At 31.7% G+C, this 16928-nt stretch overlaps 1 protein-coding gene across 6 annotated transcripts in view; it reads left to right on the top strand.

Annotated features, from left to right (window-relative positions):
- Nucleotides 1-16928, top strand: part of GLS (glutaminase) — a 73392-nt gene that overhangs the window by 33945 nt on the left and 22519 nt on the right. For 4 of the 6 annotated variants that reach the window (XM_087819695.1, XM_016217698.2, XM_016217570.2 and 1 more), the window contains 5 exons: nt 2536-2602; nt 3174-3224; nt 4183-4359; nt 5961-6092; nt 7125-7217. In XM_087819695.1, coding sequence (XP_087675821.1) covers nt 2536-2602; nt 3174-3224; nt 4183-4359; nt 5961-6092; nt 7125-7217 — 520 coding nt within the window. Of the gene's footprint in view, nt 1-2535; nt 2603-3173; nt 3225-4182; nt 4360-5960; nt 6093-7124; nt 7218-8209; nt 11045-16928 lie in introns of those variants that run through there. The other 2 variants (XM_087819696.1, XM_087819697.1) reach the window with 2 other exon arrangements.

Genomic DNA, 16928 nt, shown 5'->3' with positions numbered 1-16928 from the left:
ATGATACTTCACTATTAAATAACTTAGCACATATATCCTAAGGATAAGGGCATTCTCCTACATAACTACAATACCATTTACACTCTTAAGGACATTAACATTAATTTTAGAATATGATATTAATCAATATGTAAATCTCCCCAAATGTCCTCTAAATGCCTATTATGGCCTTTTTCTTCCCCAGGAACTAACCAAAGTCTCTTTTGTCTTTAAAAGTAAAATAGTCCACCTGCCTTAGTCCTTTGCTTTAAAAAAATTTTTAAGTGGCTTTTTTTGAAGGGTACCAACCAGTTGTTTTCTAGAGCAGAAATTAACTGACTTTTCCTGTGAAAAACCAGATAGTAAATATTTTACACTTGTAGTCTCTATTATAACTACTCAATTCTACTGTTTTAGTAGGAAAGTAGCCATAGACAATATGAGGCTGTGTTCCAAAAACCTTATTTATAAAAACAGGCAGCAGGTTAGATCTAGCCCAGGGGCTGTAGTGGATATTCCCTATTTTTCATAGGTCTGGTTGTTTCCCTGTAATTAGATAAAGCTTAAACATTTTTGGCATGAATACGAATTAGGTGATGCTTTGTATGTTTCAGAGGGCAAAAATTTTCAGGTTGTCTGCCTTACCAACTTTTATTCATCAGCTTAAGTATCTTTCCCAGGAAGTTTTTCATTAATCTCATCTCACCCCTCTTCAGTGCTCTCTTATTACTATATTTCATTGATCTTATTCTGTATCTGTCTTTGCCCAATCATCACCATTAGACTGACCTCCATAAGACCTGGATAATAGGCACTCGATAGAGTGGTGAATAGAACTGTATGCTAGGCACTGATAATTGTTCAGTAGTTAGTCCTTTATCTATAGTGTTGATATTTTTTTAAAAAGCTTGGCAAGTTGCCCTGGCCAGGTGGCTCATTTGGAGCGTCATCTCGTACACCAAAATGTTTCGGGTTCAATTCTCAGGGCACGTACCTAGGTTGCAGGTTCGATCCCTGGTTCAGGTATGTACAGGAAGCAACTGATTGATTTCCCTCTCTCTCTCTCAAAATCAACAAAAACATATCCTCAGATGAGGATTTTTAAAAAAAGCATGGCACGGTGACATGTTTATTTATTTCTAAGAACTTTTCTATATCCAACATTGTTTTTGTGACTATAGAATTATTAAAATGTATAGTTAGAAGGGATTGTCCACCAATGATCAATGAGTGTCACCCACAGTTGCTCTTTTTCAGCAGCCTTTGGGACACTAGGTTGAGTGTCAAGTATATATACCCAAAATTGTGGGATTAAATCTAAATCAAAACTCATTCTCTTTGTTTCCAAAACTGCTCTTTGTTCTAGGTGTCTTCATGTCAGTTGATATCACCATTTTTTCTGTAGACTTTGTGAGATATCTAGGCTTTGTAACACTTTCTCTTTTTTCCCATCAAGTCTGAAGACTTGCCCAACTGCTCTCATGTTTGGTCATACCTCTCCTTTTCATTTCTGTCACCACTACCTAAGTTCAGGCTTCCTGTAATCCTCATTACAGTAGTCACCTAATAACATCACTCATCGTTTCTTTCTCCCCTTTCCCAACTGATGTCAGAACTAACCTAAAATGTAGAGCTGACAAGGTAAATTGTTTAAAAGCCTTTAAGCTTTCATTTTGTTGGCAATCAAGAGCTATTACATTTTTTAGCACGAATCGGTCTTGATAGTTTGGTCCTAGTCTCCTTTGTTAGTTTGATGTTTCTCCACTCTTCTCCGTAAATCCCATTTCCTAGATACATCAGAATATTTGCTATTCTTCAGTGAAATCCTGTATTTTATACCTTTATAACTTTGTGCATGCTGCTGCCTGGGCTTCCCCTTGAAATATGTTAATCCAATGAATGCTATAAAGCCCATTTCATGTGTCCCTCTTTCAGTGAAATTTCCATGTGTTCCCTTAGTTGGAATTGACTATTTATTGTCATTTTGGGGGTTTTTTTTTGTTTTTTTTTTTGTTTTTTTAAAATATATCTTTATTGATTTCAGAGAGAGGAAGGGAGAGGGAGAGAGAGAGACAGAAACATCAATGATGAGAGAGTCATTGATCGAACCCGCAACCCGGGCATGTGCCCTGACCAGGAATCGAACCCCGATCGCCTGGATCCTAGGTCGACGCTCAACCGCTGAGCCACGCCCGGCTGGGCTATTTATTGTCATTTTGAAGGGGCCAGAAGGTTCTGTAATTTTTAGTGTATTTTAATGGTGGAATGTTTGGTAATTTTTAAATTAGCTTCTTTATTCACAAAATATGAGGGTTAGAAAGGGCCTAGTTCATTTTAACCTTTTTACAGCTGAGAAAATTAAGATCAAAAGAATTGTCACTTATATGACTTGCCCAAGGCCACATAGCTAGAAAGCCTATTGACAGAACTGGGACTGGAACCCAGCAGTCTTTGACTATGAGGTCAGTGTTCTTTATACTGCACTTTGATATGCAAATTAAACTACAGAACCATACTTTTACAGAAAATAAAGCAAATGTTATTTTTTTCTTCTAGGTTTCAGTCTGAAAGAGAGAGTGGAGATCGAAATTTTGCAATAGGATATTACTTAAAAGAAAAAAAGGTTTTTAAATTTTGTTTCTATTTCAAATTATTCTTTTACTTAATAAAATATATAAAGATATGAACTCAACAATCAATTTTAAGCAACTATCTATTACTATTTAAGGTTCAGAAGTTTTTGCAAAACAACCTTGGGTTAATGCTATCAAAGTGTTAATGTTACTAAATTGATTTGTATCTGATAGTATTCAAATATTTGACTAGTTATATTAATGCAAATTTTGCGTAAGGATTCACCCTTTCACTCAAAAGTATCAATGACTATTGTTGATTACACTTGATTTTTTTAAATTTTTAAGTGGTTGGTCCAGTAACTTGGTTTATGAATTATGAATCAGTTTATTTTTGTCAGTTAAATTAGTATCTAGAAATCTATATGTGATGTAATTTTGCTCTATTGTTCCTTGTTACTTCATGTTTATACCCTTTTATAGGTTATGTGCTATTTTGTTCTCAATTAAAATAAAACATTTATGTACATTTTAAATTTAATCTTGTATCTTTTACCTATGTGTGTATCTCTCCGCCTCCCCCGAGTTCCTATGTTTTTAATTACCTTTCTATTTTTTCAGTGTTTTCCAGAAGGCACAGACATGGTTGGTATATTAGACTTCTATTTCCAGGTAATTTACTTTAAATATATGAATTGTGTATATAAATAAATGGGTGTATCTCGTTTTTGCACAATATAGACATTTCTGAAATCTTGGCTCTAGGCCAAGAGGAAAGATACTCTCGTGTCTGTATCTCCTGAGAAGTCACGACTTAGAATGTAATAGAGAAAATTTTTTCTGCAAACACATATTTAAGAAGTGTCAAAAATGTACAGTTCTAGAAATTGGCTTCTCCTTATTATAAATTGAACTCTGTTTTTTCAGCTTTTAAATTTTGTTTCGAGGAGTTATTTATCAAAGCGTTCATAGTATTTTAAAGTTGCATTTTCTCAGTTTGTTTCTGAAGTGTCACATAGTAGGTTTTCTTTGAAGTTAGAGCAGCAAGCTCCACTCTGTACATATTCATGGAGGAGAGGACCATTCATAATCTGCTGTGGTACAGAACTCAATTTAAGATAGTCTTCCTGGATATTCCTCCCTTTCCCCTCCCCCCCAGTACTTCCAGTTCAATTCATTTTTACAGCTTTAATACCATTAGTGCCTCTGATGGGTCTGTAATGTGAAGCTACATAGTAACAAATGATTAATTTCTAGTTTACCGTATATTAGCCTGTCTTTATTTTGAAGGTGCTTTAATTTTGACCTTTTTGGTAACCTTAAAGGATATATAAGGAAAGTTGTTATGAAGTAGATTTTGATAGAAGTCCAGGTCACAAGTTTGTCACCTGCCCAATGTGAAGAACTGCAAGTTGGGAATCCAGACTATCAATGTAAAATCAAAGTCTAACCTGGCCACTTTTTAGCCATCTGACCTAATTTCAGTTACTGAGCCCCAGTTTCATTTTCTGTAGCATAATTTCACCTAACTTTTCGCATTGAAAGCAACATGATTATCTTAGAAGTCAACTGTAATACTAAAAATAATGTGAGCCTAAATTTTCAGAATTTGGTCTTTGCTTCCTTTTAGCTATGCTCCATTGAAGTAACTTGTGAATCTGCTAGTGTGATGGCTGCAACACTGGCTAATGGCGGTTTCTGCCCAATTACTGGTGAAAGAGTACTGAGCCCTGAAGCAGTTCGAAATACACTAAGTTTGATGCATTCCTGTGGCATGTATGATTTCTCAGGGCAGTTCGCTTTCCACGTAAGTTATTGTTTAATCTTAATTTTCTCTGGCAAGAAACTAGTCTAGACTAGTTCTTTTAAAAATGCAGTTTGAACTTTGCCTCTAAAATTATACATTAATTTTTAAGAGAGAGGCTTGTTTTCAAGGTTAATTTGTTATAGAATTGGTAAGGAATAGAGTTAAGCAGTCTATGAGATGCTCTTAAGAACTTGAAGCTTTATTATAGGACGTCATCACTTCTTTTAATGCATTCCAATATACAGGGTAGTATAGACTTTACTTTTATTGTTAATGTTTAGCATTATGGAGCATACCTCAAGAATTCCTTAAGTTCAGACAGAGTGCATATTGTGATGCTTAACATTTGATTAAAGCCATAGATGTTTTAAAGGACTTAAAGTATATTAAAGTTAAAACAAAAATACACTGTGTTAAGCTCTATTGTGCATTTGCCAAATGTAAAATGTATAGACTTATTTCATTCTGCTTATGTCAATAAGCAAAAACCCTAAAATAATTTTTTATTTTGAAAATTTTAAAACAGAAAAACAGATTTATTTAATGTTATGCATCACTCAACTTTAATAATTATCAATACATGACCAATTTTGTTTCATCTGTATGTACACCTACTTCCCCCACCCTTGTCATAGTTCAGTCTGTAATTCTAAATGATAAGGGCTCTTAAACCCACACCACCATTCTTACATATAAAAAAAATAATAATAATCTTTCATATCATCAAAATATTTAGTCAATGTTCAGATAATCTGGATTGTCTTATAAATTATTATTTTGCAGTGTGTTTCACTTGGGCTACAAATAGTGCCTTACATTATGATTAGTTGTATCTCCCTTTATTTTTCTTCTTTAATCTATAGTCTTTCCCCCTTGACCTCTTTCTTTTTGCTTGTTATTTTTGGTTGAAAAAACTGGGTCATTTATGCTGCACAGTTTCTCACAGTCTAGATTTTGCTTATGCCTTCCATTGTCCCTTGTATTCCCTATAAATTGGTAGATCCCATTCAGGTGATTTTTTTGTTTTGTTTAGTTTTGTGCAAGATTATTTCTCACAAGAGGAACTCAATGTCTGAACGTTAGTAAGCCATTAAAGAACACTGTCCTGATGATGCTAATTTTGTATTTTATCATAATTGTTGTCAAGTTTTGTATAACATAAAGGTAAATGTTTTGAAGAGGATTAATTTGAATTACCATCTTATCTCTATTTCTCACAATTTCTCTGACAGTATACCACAAAGAATCTTTTAAGAAGATATAATTTCTCATTATTTTCTAGTCATAAAATACTTTTTGAAAATATTTTTTGTACTTAAAAGCAATACATATTTATTATAAAACAATTAGAAGAAAATAAAAACATAGCTCCACAAATTAGAGTATATCTTTCAGAATTTTTTCTATATTTAAATATATCCCAACTGTTTTATAACTCTTTCATTTACTACATTATAAACATGTTGGTAAATACCTACAACATTTTTAAAGGTTGGAATTCTACTGTATAGAATTATATATTATAATTTTTTAACCAATTACCTATTATTGGACATAACTTTTCTTATTTTAAAATGTCCCTTTTTCCAAATTATTTTCAGGTTGGTCTTCCTGCAAAATCTGGAGTTGCTGGGGGCATTCTTTTAGTTGTCCCCAATGTCATGGGCATGATGTGCTGGTCTCCCCCTTTGGACAAAATGGGCAACAGTGTTAAGGGAATTCACTTCTGTCATGTAAGCATGTTTTCTTAGTGAAAATAATGGTCATATAAGTAGAGCCATCCATTAATTCTATTTTTTTGCTCAATTTCATAGTTTGCTGATTGTTGGCATTCTACCTGCCTGTCTGCCAGTTACTAGGTAGCCATGGAAGTACTCATAGAGGACTTCAAATTACCTCTACCAAAACAGCTTTCATATAACCATTCTCACAGAAAATTACATTTGTTTGATGCTTATATTTTAATATTTATGGTTCCATTTCCAAAAGCTCAGCAAAAGATACTAACGTGGAGAAGTAATTTGAAACCTAATATAAATTAAGATTATTATAGTTTATTGTATCATCTTTAATCTTGCATGGTTGAATATCTTTATCCATAGATGGACTACCTTTTGAATTTTTTTTTTTTTTGAGGAAATAAGCACTGCAATTTAAAATTATAACTACACTTGACTAGTTCAGTATTGTATGTTGTGACCCAACGCTTGCTAAATATTTTTGTGGTGTTTTATAGTTATTTGAAAGATTTCTTTCATATGACCTGTTATTATAATGCCCATTTTATAGGAAATGAAAGTTAAACAATTTGAGTTGCTGAGTCCTATGATCATGCTAGTAAGCAGTGATTTCAAAATTTGTATCCATATCTTTTTTTTAAAATATGTTTTTATTTTTTAGAGAGAGGAAAGGAAGGAGAGGGATAGAGAGACAAGAGACATTGATAAGAGAGAAACATCAAAATTGATCCCCTCCTGCACATCCCCTGCTGGGGATCGAGCCCACAACCCCGGCATGTGCCCTGACCTGGAATCAAACCAGTGATCTCTTGGGTTCATGGGCCTACCCTCAACCACTAAGCCACACTGGCCAGGCAGTATCCATATCTACTTATTCTGATTTCAGTCCTCTTGATGGAACATGCTACTTTATTAACATGCAGTAGTGCTTTGCATGAAATAGTAAAGTTGGACTGTATTAGTATAATTTGTTAAATTATAAAATAACAATAGCTAATTTCTTATACCTGTTCTCTTAATTTACAGGATCTTGTTTCTCTGTGTAATTTCCATAACTATGATAATTTGAGACACTTTGCAAAAAAACTTGATCCTCGAAGAGAAGGTGGTGATCAAAGGGTAAGCACAATTCTTATTTAGATTATTATGTAATATTTTTTTTAAGAGAGAGAAAATGAGATTCATTGGTTTAAATAAAATTAAGTTTAATTGGTAATGGCCTCATATCTTTGCTGATCAAAATGAGTGTAAACAAATTGTTGACATTTTTATCCTGGACCAGTAGTTCATAAATATTAAATATTGCTGTTTTATTTAAATTGGAACTGTTTAGCCTAGCAGCAGGGTTTCCTCTCCCCGCCCCCCCTTTTTTTTTCTTTTGCTATTTTAAGCAATATTTTAAAGAATTGATTCTGTTAAGACATGTTAGAAAGTGCTATATGCTATAAAAAGAAAGCCTGTTTTTACTGTTAATATTTGTCAGTTACAGTCTTGAAGTTTCTTTTGACATGGATGGATATGTAAATGGAAAGGGATTATAGTATTAGTGAGAGGCTTATACAAAGCCTCATAATAAGTTTTATGACTCACTGTTGATGAAATATTTTTCTATGAAAAGTGTTTAATGCAGTATTCCTGATACTCTTAAAGTACTATTTTCTTATTAGTGTGCTTGGCTTCATATTATTATACATATATATTACTGTTTTAGAGCTAGTATGAAGAATCAGGACTTAGATTTTAGGAACAAGATTTTTTTTTTTTGTCTTCATTGTTGTTCACTCGACCAAGGGACTTGTTTTGAGGTTTAATTAAATTCTTAGCATCCTTATGGAAAATGTATATAATAAAATTACCTAATTAGACTTAAAACTAATTTTGAAGCACTGATAGGTAGAAAGGAAATATTTTAATACATATACGAAGTAAATTTTCATGTCATTAGTTCCAGTCAAAGTAACCTCTAATAATATATAAGAATTATGCAAAGTCAACAGAATAGAAGTTTCCATGAGCGTCAACATGAGTAACATGGAGCTAAACATCAAATGGTGGTGGGTGAAAATGTTAACAGATTTTAATAACATTCATTGAAAAATACCATTTTATAGCTTGGACCTTTCTTCACTCAAGTGCACTAATAAATTATGTATGTTGCTTGAACAACTAGCATTCCTTTGGACCACTGGACTATGAAAGTCTCCAACAAGAACTTGCTTTAAAAGAGACAGTGTGGAAAAAAGTATCACCTGAGTCAAATGAGGACATCTCTACAACTGTAGTATATAGAATGGAAAGTCTGGGAGAGAAAAGCTAAAGCAATGAGTTTTAGTTTCAGAATGTTCTTCATTTAACTTTTCAAATATCTTTAGCTTTTTTGCATACTATATTTATTTGAGTTTTTTGTGTTCTCAACCTTGGGTGCTGAAACCATAAAGCTTTTTTTTCTTTAATTTTGTGTAAAGATAATAGATTAAAAAGATTTGTCAGTTTTTAAAAAGTTTATAAATAAATAAAGCAAACTTGCTTTATTTTAAAAATGCAAACAGGAAAATTTTTTTTTTAATTTTTCTCGGTGTAATTAAAATTTTAGCTACAGAGTCAGATAATCCCGTTTAAAATAGTGACAGAAATCTGAAATTTCTTGGTTCAAACCCACACATTGAACTTGTTTCATTACATTTTATTTTTTCTTTTCCAGTTTTAAAACTGACGTGATGTCTGTAGTGGCAATAGAAAATATTTCTATGCTAAATACAAAACTTTTAAAAAGGTAAAATAATCCCAAATTATTTAATATAACAGTAGATTATAAAATTAGCTTAAGTTTATATTTTATGCCATTTTTAGTGATAGATTGGCTTTAAAATTTTTTAAATTTATTTATTTAAAATTTTATCAAATATTTTATAACTTTGCAACCCCTATGTTCTGTCAGAATTGTCATGTACAGGAGTGTCTTATGTTACTAAAACATTCCAGCCAAAGAATTTCAGATATAAGATAATGACGTTTCACTGTTAAAAAGCTACGGTTACTCAGAAGGGGCAATAGTGAGTGTCTTCAAGTGAAATGTTTACCTGAACAATTTATTTTCATATTATCCACATAACTTTTTCTGTTATATTTAAATATAAATGGTGATTCTTGGTTTTTAGCTTTTAGTAATTCTAATAATTTTTACAAATGCTAATGAATCTTTTATGATAAATTATAACAACATCTCATAAAGTTTGCTCTATTTGACCTCTTTTAGAGTACTTAGGAAATTAGTTCAGTCCAAAGGTAGAAAGTATTCTACTAAAATATCTATTAGATCTGAATCTATTTGTTTTGTTATAAAAACGGAATATTGAGAATCAAAACTTGTTTTTAAGAGGACTATAGGTTCTACACAACCTGATTTCAAAGAATTCCCTGTATTTAAAGTCTGTGTTGGCAAAGTGATTGTAACATTCTGTAGGACCTATTCACACTTCTTCCTTCCACCATATGCCTCTCTAGTTCTCTCCGCATTTTCCCACAGCTTCAAGGTGTTTTTTGTTGTTGTTAATTCATTTTTAAACTTGTAGATTTTGGAGGCGTAGGGGTGGAATCTAGAAGGAGAACTTGATAGTTTCTTAGTATCATGGCATATATACGATAGGGTAAAGTCTGTAAAAGTAAACACAGTATAGCAAAAAAGACTTCACTGGGTCACTTAGAACTAGTGCAAATATAGATACAGAAAATCCTGATCATAGGATGTCTTGAGTTTGGGAACTATGATACTTGGAAAAGACATTTTCTCCCAAAGGTGTTGTTCAAAAGCCTTTTGGGCTAACATGTTAAATATATTTATATATTTAAATAATTATGTTAAGTTTTAGAGGATTTTACCAAGGATTTCATGGTTACTTGAATGTTCCTCTAATGTACAGATGCATATTCTAACTGGATACTTCTGGTTTGGCTGTTTACAGGAGAGTAGTGTGTGTGAAGGCCTCACCTCTGCTATACCTTTGGAGAGTATAAGTTCCACCAGAGCCATTTGTGGTTTGGGGAACTGAATGCCTTATTTGACAGCTTGCAAAAAAGGCTTTATTTTAACTATTTTATCTGTAACTTTATAACAGGGGTGGGGAACGTCTGGCCCCATGGGCCCTAAAGTCATTTGGCCTGGCCCTGCCAAGGCAACCACAGGTGAGACTCAAAATTTAATAAATCCAGGAGCTTTATTCATAGCTAATTTTTTTTGAGTTGATAATTTTATATGGCCCACGAATGATGTTAAAAATATCCAAATGGCCCTTGGCAAAAAAAAGGTTCCCCAACACTGCTTTTTAAAATGAAAATTTAATGTTTCATTTTGTGTTCATATTTGTATAGATTTCAAAATTGTTGATTTGTGGCACTTTTATTATGTTGGTAAGGCTTAAATGCACACTTACCAGTAAAGTAGTGTTATTTAAGCTACTGTGTTTATAGAATCTTGTTAAAGGTGAACATCTAGAAATTTTTGTAGAAAGATATAAATGGAAGATGAGGGAAGATTTTGTGAATAGGCCCTCCAACTTTACTTTTTTATAAAAGGGAAAATCTTTGCCAGATTTAACATTATTTTAATTCCTTCAGTATTTTTAACACCTTTTCAAATACAGTTCTTGAAAAATACCCAGTATTGTTGGATTTTAATGTTTTATGCCGTTACTGATTCTTGATATTCAAGCACTTAGAAGTTAGCATATTTGTTTTTCTTTTCATTCATCATTAACATTTCAATTGAAATGCATATCCTTCTTGAAATACTTTATTTTTAGCATAAATGTTGTGCATTTTAATCTTCATGTTTGGATTAAAATATTTGTGTTATTTAGCTTTCATTTGCCTTGTATATTTAAGAATGTATCTTTTATTTTCTAGTATGCCTACTTTTTGTATTGTACAATAAATTTATTTTAAGCTGATTTTATTGGTTTTTTATTTTATTTTATGACAGCAACTCCAGCATTTTAAATACGACAAATAGTTGGAATTTTAACTTTAAAAAAATTATCCTTTATGAAGATACTATTAAAATGCTTTGTAGTCTTAATTATTTTTGAGACTGCTGTGAAGAGAAAACTAGAAATACTCCAAAAGGTTTCTTCCTTAGATTCTTTTTTTTTTTTTATGCAGTGTAGCATTGGTGGGATTTTGGGGGCAGAGGTGGGCATTTTCCTATTGGCTATACTAGCAGTATTGAATAAAGACTTTTCCTGATTTTGGGGGTTTTTTTGTTTTCTGTTTGACAACTTAAAAACAAAACACTACCCTATTTGCAGGCTCTTCCTGCTTTCTGAGGAAGAATATCACTAATGTTATTGACTGTGTAATCTGTAATCTAGAGTAGGAAAAACATATTGCTAAATCAAATTGAAGATAATCTCGGTAGAATTTATATTGAGTGAAATAACTATAATATAGACATTTACCTTAACTATTTTTAAGGAATTTAATATTTAGAAGGAACTTGGCTTATTTCCATAGCATGGTCCAAATTATAATGTCTCCATGCATTGTGGATTACATACAGTACTTAAAATTTTTCTGTTTGATGAAATCTGCCATTCATATTCAGAAAAGACATCCCAAATATACTGTGGAAGTTTTAAAATTACTTAAAGGGGAAATACTGTTGTTTACAGTCATTTGTATTTATCTGTGGGGTTTTTTCATAAAGTTATTTTGGGGCTAGTAAATAAAGACTGTCAGGTATATTCAATATGCAACAGTTTATGATCACATGTCCTAAATGATACATTGGGGGTTTTTTGTTGTTGGTAGTGGTGATATTTTTAACCCATTTGATGCAAAGGGAGAGGTGACCCAAAGAGCTTAATTGTCTTAGACTCACAGTATAGTCTCATAGGCATGTATATATGTGGAAAGAATCACTGATATAGACTGATATGTCAATCTATATCATGATAATCTATATATAATGTACTTGTTATATATGCTTATGTTTGTGTATATATATGTGTATCTTGCCATCTATCCATATTCTGAAATCAATTCTTTCCACATAGTTTATTATGTATAAATGTTTCAGTGACCTGTTCCTATTCTAAGTTCTATCATAAAAGGACGCCTAACATTTTTGCTGCCTCAGAATTTATAAAACCTTTACTTGTTCAATTTAACCTTACTATGTGGTTTCTGTTGTTGCTATCATTCACTACCAACACTATCAGGGTGAGAGAGGAACAATACTGGGGAACTCCATAAAAGGGGAAGCAGGAACATCAGGTTTCATGTGGAAGTAGACTTTAAAACAGTTTCCAGAATTTATTATATAGAAAGATTGTATGCAGCTTAAATAATGTATTTCTCAGTTTGAGCAGTTTATGCCATAGTTGATTCTAAACTTGTGCACAATTTTTAGTTTTAAGAATCTGCTTTACTGTTCATTTGTAAAAATTTTGGCTTTTCTCCTAGAGGTCTTGAAAATGCTTGCATGCATTTTTTTAAAAAGTAATGTAATTTCTGCTTAATTTCTTCTTTACCATTTTATATTAAATGTAATATTTACATTGTGTAATAAAACCAAAACCAGATGTTGGAGATGCAACTTGTTATGATGCATCATGGCATATCCCTCAGATTTTCACTTAGATTTATTTAGAATAAACTTGACCGTAGACTATTTCCTGTCATGGAGTTCAAGGGCAAAATTATACATGAACATACATCCAAGTATGTCAAATTCAGCCACTTTTATTTCAAATTGTAACACAGTTAAAACGTTTGTTTCTTACATTGCTTAGAAATGGAAGAAATATAATTGGACTATGAGAGGTTCTTTTATTCTTCTTCTCCCTCCTCTTACCCCACGAGTAGTTTATTAATGTGAGTACCATACATTGCATGTGACTTGAAGAAATTTAGAAATTACACAGTCTTATTCTATACTTATGTTTTTAAAACTACTATAAAGCATCTAGGGCAAAAATCTTTCCAACAAAAAACATCTGATAAAACTTGATGTTTCTTAGAGTTCTTAATTTATTAAATAGTAATAGAAAGGGTACTTCTTAAACAGAAGATGTTAAGTAGACTGATGTTAAGTAGACCAGTCGTAAATCTTTTATATTTTTTTAATGAGTTGATTCTGTTACTATGGTCTTAAAATGTTCTTTTCTGTTTATATTTTCTGATCATATGAAAGGAAGGAAATTTTTTAAGGTTGACTTAGTTTACCATTTGTTTTATAGATTGTAGGTCCACTTGAGTAATTTTTGTCAGTTTTACCTCTAGAGACATGCAAAATGGGTAAAGCCTGTGTTGATTAAAACTGTTATAATGGCTTCCTAATCCATTAACCTTAGGTGCATTGCTTTTTTTGGTAGTATCTGTGGTATTTATGCATAAACTACAAAACACTTATTGAGAACTGTTACGTATTGGTTAAATTTAAAAATGAACAAGTTACGATCCTTGGCTGATTGCTGTGATGAAGTCTAAGCAGTTCAGGATGGAAGCTCATGGGAAAAACTAATGGAATGACAAATTCTGGCAGTTGATCTCATAACGTTATTAAATTTTTTTAATCCTTACTCAAAGATATGTTTTTTTTAATTTATGTATTTATTTGTTTGTTTGTTTGTTTGAAGGGAAGGGAGAGAGAGGGAGGAGGAGAGGAACATCAATGTGAGAGAGGTCATTGATCAGTTGCCTCCCGTACTCGCCCTGACTGGGGATCCAATCGGAAACCTTTTGGTGTATGAGAGGAAGCTCCAACCAACCCAGCCATGTGGCCAGGGCAATGCTGTTATTTGATTTTTAACTCTAAATCTCATTTAGCAATTCAGAAATATTTTAGTTAAAATCTCAATGGTAAGAACAATTTTGTGTACTTATTTTTAAGCCAAATTTTAATATCTGAAGACAAGATTTTTCTGGGCACTGTATTTTTAAAAACAATGATTTTTTTCATTAAGTATATACCTGCTGAAATACCTTCAACCTAATATGCAGATGATTATAATTATCTTGGAAAGCTTAGCTTTTGAAAGACGAAATTCTTACTTGAAATAGTTTAAAATTTTTGTTTTCATATTGTATTCTTGGTGATTTTTGTCTATATAATGAAAATCTCCTCTGTCCAGCAGTTCCACTTAGAACCCTGAGTTATAATTTCAATTCATATCTGTAAACAGCTGAGGAATTTGTTTTATTTTTAAAATATAGTTCAACCTCTCTAGATGTTTGATGATCTTTCATTTACCATAATCTTGCAATTTACTAGAATTACATACATAATTGAGCTTGAAAGTAATCGTAAAGTTTATCTGGTGTAAACTCCCACTCCACCCAATTCCCTTTTCCAGGTTTCTTAGCACCTTGCTTTCTCAGTTAACATCTTTACAGGTTTTTCCTCGTTTTTGATGGGTTGGTCTGTTTTGTGTTTGTTGGGACAGCCTTTTGTTTGTTGCTCATTCATTTTTAATGAGAAGTGTAATTGGCAGTGTTAATACGACTGTTATTCGGCAGACTGATCGTCCCATCAGTATTTACTTAAACTACTTAGTTGTATTTTTCTAAAAGCAGTCATATACCACAGTTTATAAGGACTGATAAAGTTAGAAGTGAATGTTACAATTATACAGTAGTTCTAAAAATAAACATTATCCTGGAACCTTTGAAAGAAAGTAAGTGTGGTAGAAATGTGACTCTAAAAATAAATGTTGCACCGTTGGCTTTTAAAAATAAATTCCTTTGGGGTTAGGTTAAATATATAAGTAAAAAGATTTTAAACAAGCAAAGTGTTAAAGTTCTAGACAAATATGTGTTTTTTTCTTCACAAGTTAGCTTCCCCAGTACATACTATGCAAAATATATAATTGCTTCTGTTATTTTTATTTTAGACATTTGGACCTTTGAGTGTTTCAGAGTAAGGGTCCTCACTTGTCTGTTTATTACTGTACCATGTTAATTGTCCTCAGTACCAATCTATTCCATAATTCTAGGATTTTTAGTTTTTACTTGTGAAGGAAATGTATATTGCTTTTCTTAAAATGCATTAATTTTTTAAAACCTTTGTTGACCTAATGTTATAAGTTAAATATTTTTACTCTAAAAAAAAGTACTAGTTTCTTAATTCTCAAAATTTAAACTTGTCTAGGTAGCTCTTCTCCCCACAAGTTTATATGGGTGAGATCCCAAACTTTTAGGAGACTGACTCTGATTTAGTATAAACTCTGCTTAATTTCACATTATACCTATTCAAATAGAATGATATTGAAATATTAGCATCAATTATGAAAGTATAACTACTCATATTTGGGCCATTCCATTGTAAAATCCAAATTAAAATCATGACCTTTAGCCTCGTGTTAAACTTTAAGGTTAAAATTAGTAGTTTTCATTATTTTGTGTGTGCCTTTCATGAATTACTACTAAGGGACAATTATAAATTGTCCTTTGAAAGGATAGCATAAAACTTAAGTTTTGACTTTCTTCCATTAAATGAGATTAATGATGTATAAAAACCATGGTATAAATTACTAATTGAACTCAGTTTAAGATCTTTTATTTTGTTCTTTCTCACAGTCATTCAAAATTAAAGATCCTAATTGAAAAACTTGAAATATATTCATTTCAAATATTCTTTCTTTTTCATCCTTTCCTATCATAATTCATTTTTGGCTGAAAATCAGATATTTTAAAAATTATATCAAAGTTGCTCTTAAAATGGGTTTTCATTTTCAAATCTTCGTATTGCTGATATGTTTGTTACCAAATCTTTTAATATTATTGACACTTGCCATTCTAGTTTTATTTTCTTTCAAAGGTTACAAAACACGTGTTAAAAGTCCAAACTTCTTTTTTTCAATATAATATAACTTGTTGTTGATCACTTATTATTTTACATTCAAGTTCAGATACATACATCTGTGGGTTCAGTTATATGCACAAGATTTATAATTTAAATAAAGAAATGATCTAAATCATATTGTTTCTACCTTGAAATGAGATAAATAAATGTTACAATTTCTGCACAATGAAACTTTATTAGCACTTCTTGATAAAATGACAGAACAAGTGATTTTTGATTTTGTTAAAATTCTGTGGTTACTAATACTATTAACCCTCTTTAATCATGCCAATAAAATATTCCTGCCTTAATGTCTCACTCTCTTTTTTTTTTTTTTTTTTTTACCTGAAAGAGAAACTTGAGAGAATGAGGAGAGGAAGAAGAGCTTAACTTTCTATTTACCTGTTTGTGAAGGTTTCAACTAAAACCATGCTATTACAACAGAACTTAGAGCATGTATGACTTTTTTCTTTTTCACCTTAAGGAGAAACAAAGGATAAAGAAAACTAATTTGCTATGTTTTTAGCCAAGAAATAAAAACTTGAGAAACTTCATTTTTATTTTGTCGCTTTTGTGCAATTTTGTTTTACATCCACCATATATATCTGCCACAGAGTCAGCACTGTTGTTCATTGGCATCCCTCACATGTCGGGCTTTGTCATGTAATGGTCTACTTATTCCTGTCTTAGTTCATTTGCATATTGGGATTTTAGTTTTTGCTTTGCAAAAATTCTTATTCATGCCATTATGAGGCTTAGAATTTTGTGTTAAGAATTTGGGGTCTTCTGCAGAAGTTCCTAACAGATTGAAACTGGTTTACCTGGTGCTTTTGTATTTAGCATCAATGAGTACTGGGTGATTGGGCATAAGGTAAGGATAGGTAGCTCAATGTGATATACCACAGACATGAACTTCTGAGTTTTGTTTTCTGCCTTAAAAATCCATTTAACTTTTTAATTTCATAATACCTGGTTTAATGTTTTTGAAACAT

This window comes from Miniopterus natalensis, chromosome 8 (genome assembly GCF_054644295.1).
Source record: "Miniopterus natalensis isolate mMinNat1 chromosome 8, mMinNat1.hap1, whole genome shotgun sequence".
Classification (NCBI taxonomy): domain Eukaryota; kingdom Metazoa; phylum Chordata; class Mammalia; order Chiroptera; family Miniopteridae; genus Miniopterus; species Miniopterus natalensis.
The sequence above is the reverse complement of the archived record's forward strand: the minus strand, read 5'-3'. Positions and strand labels throughout refer to the sequence as shown.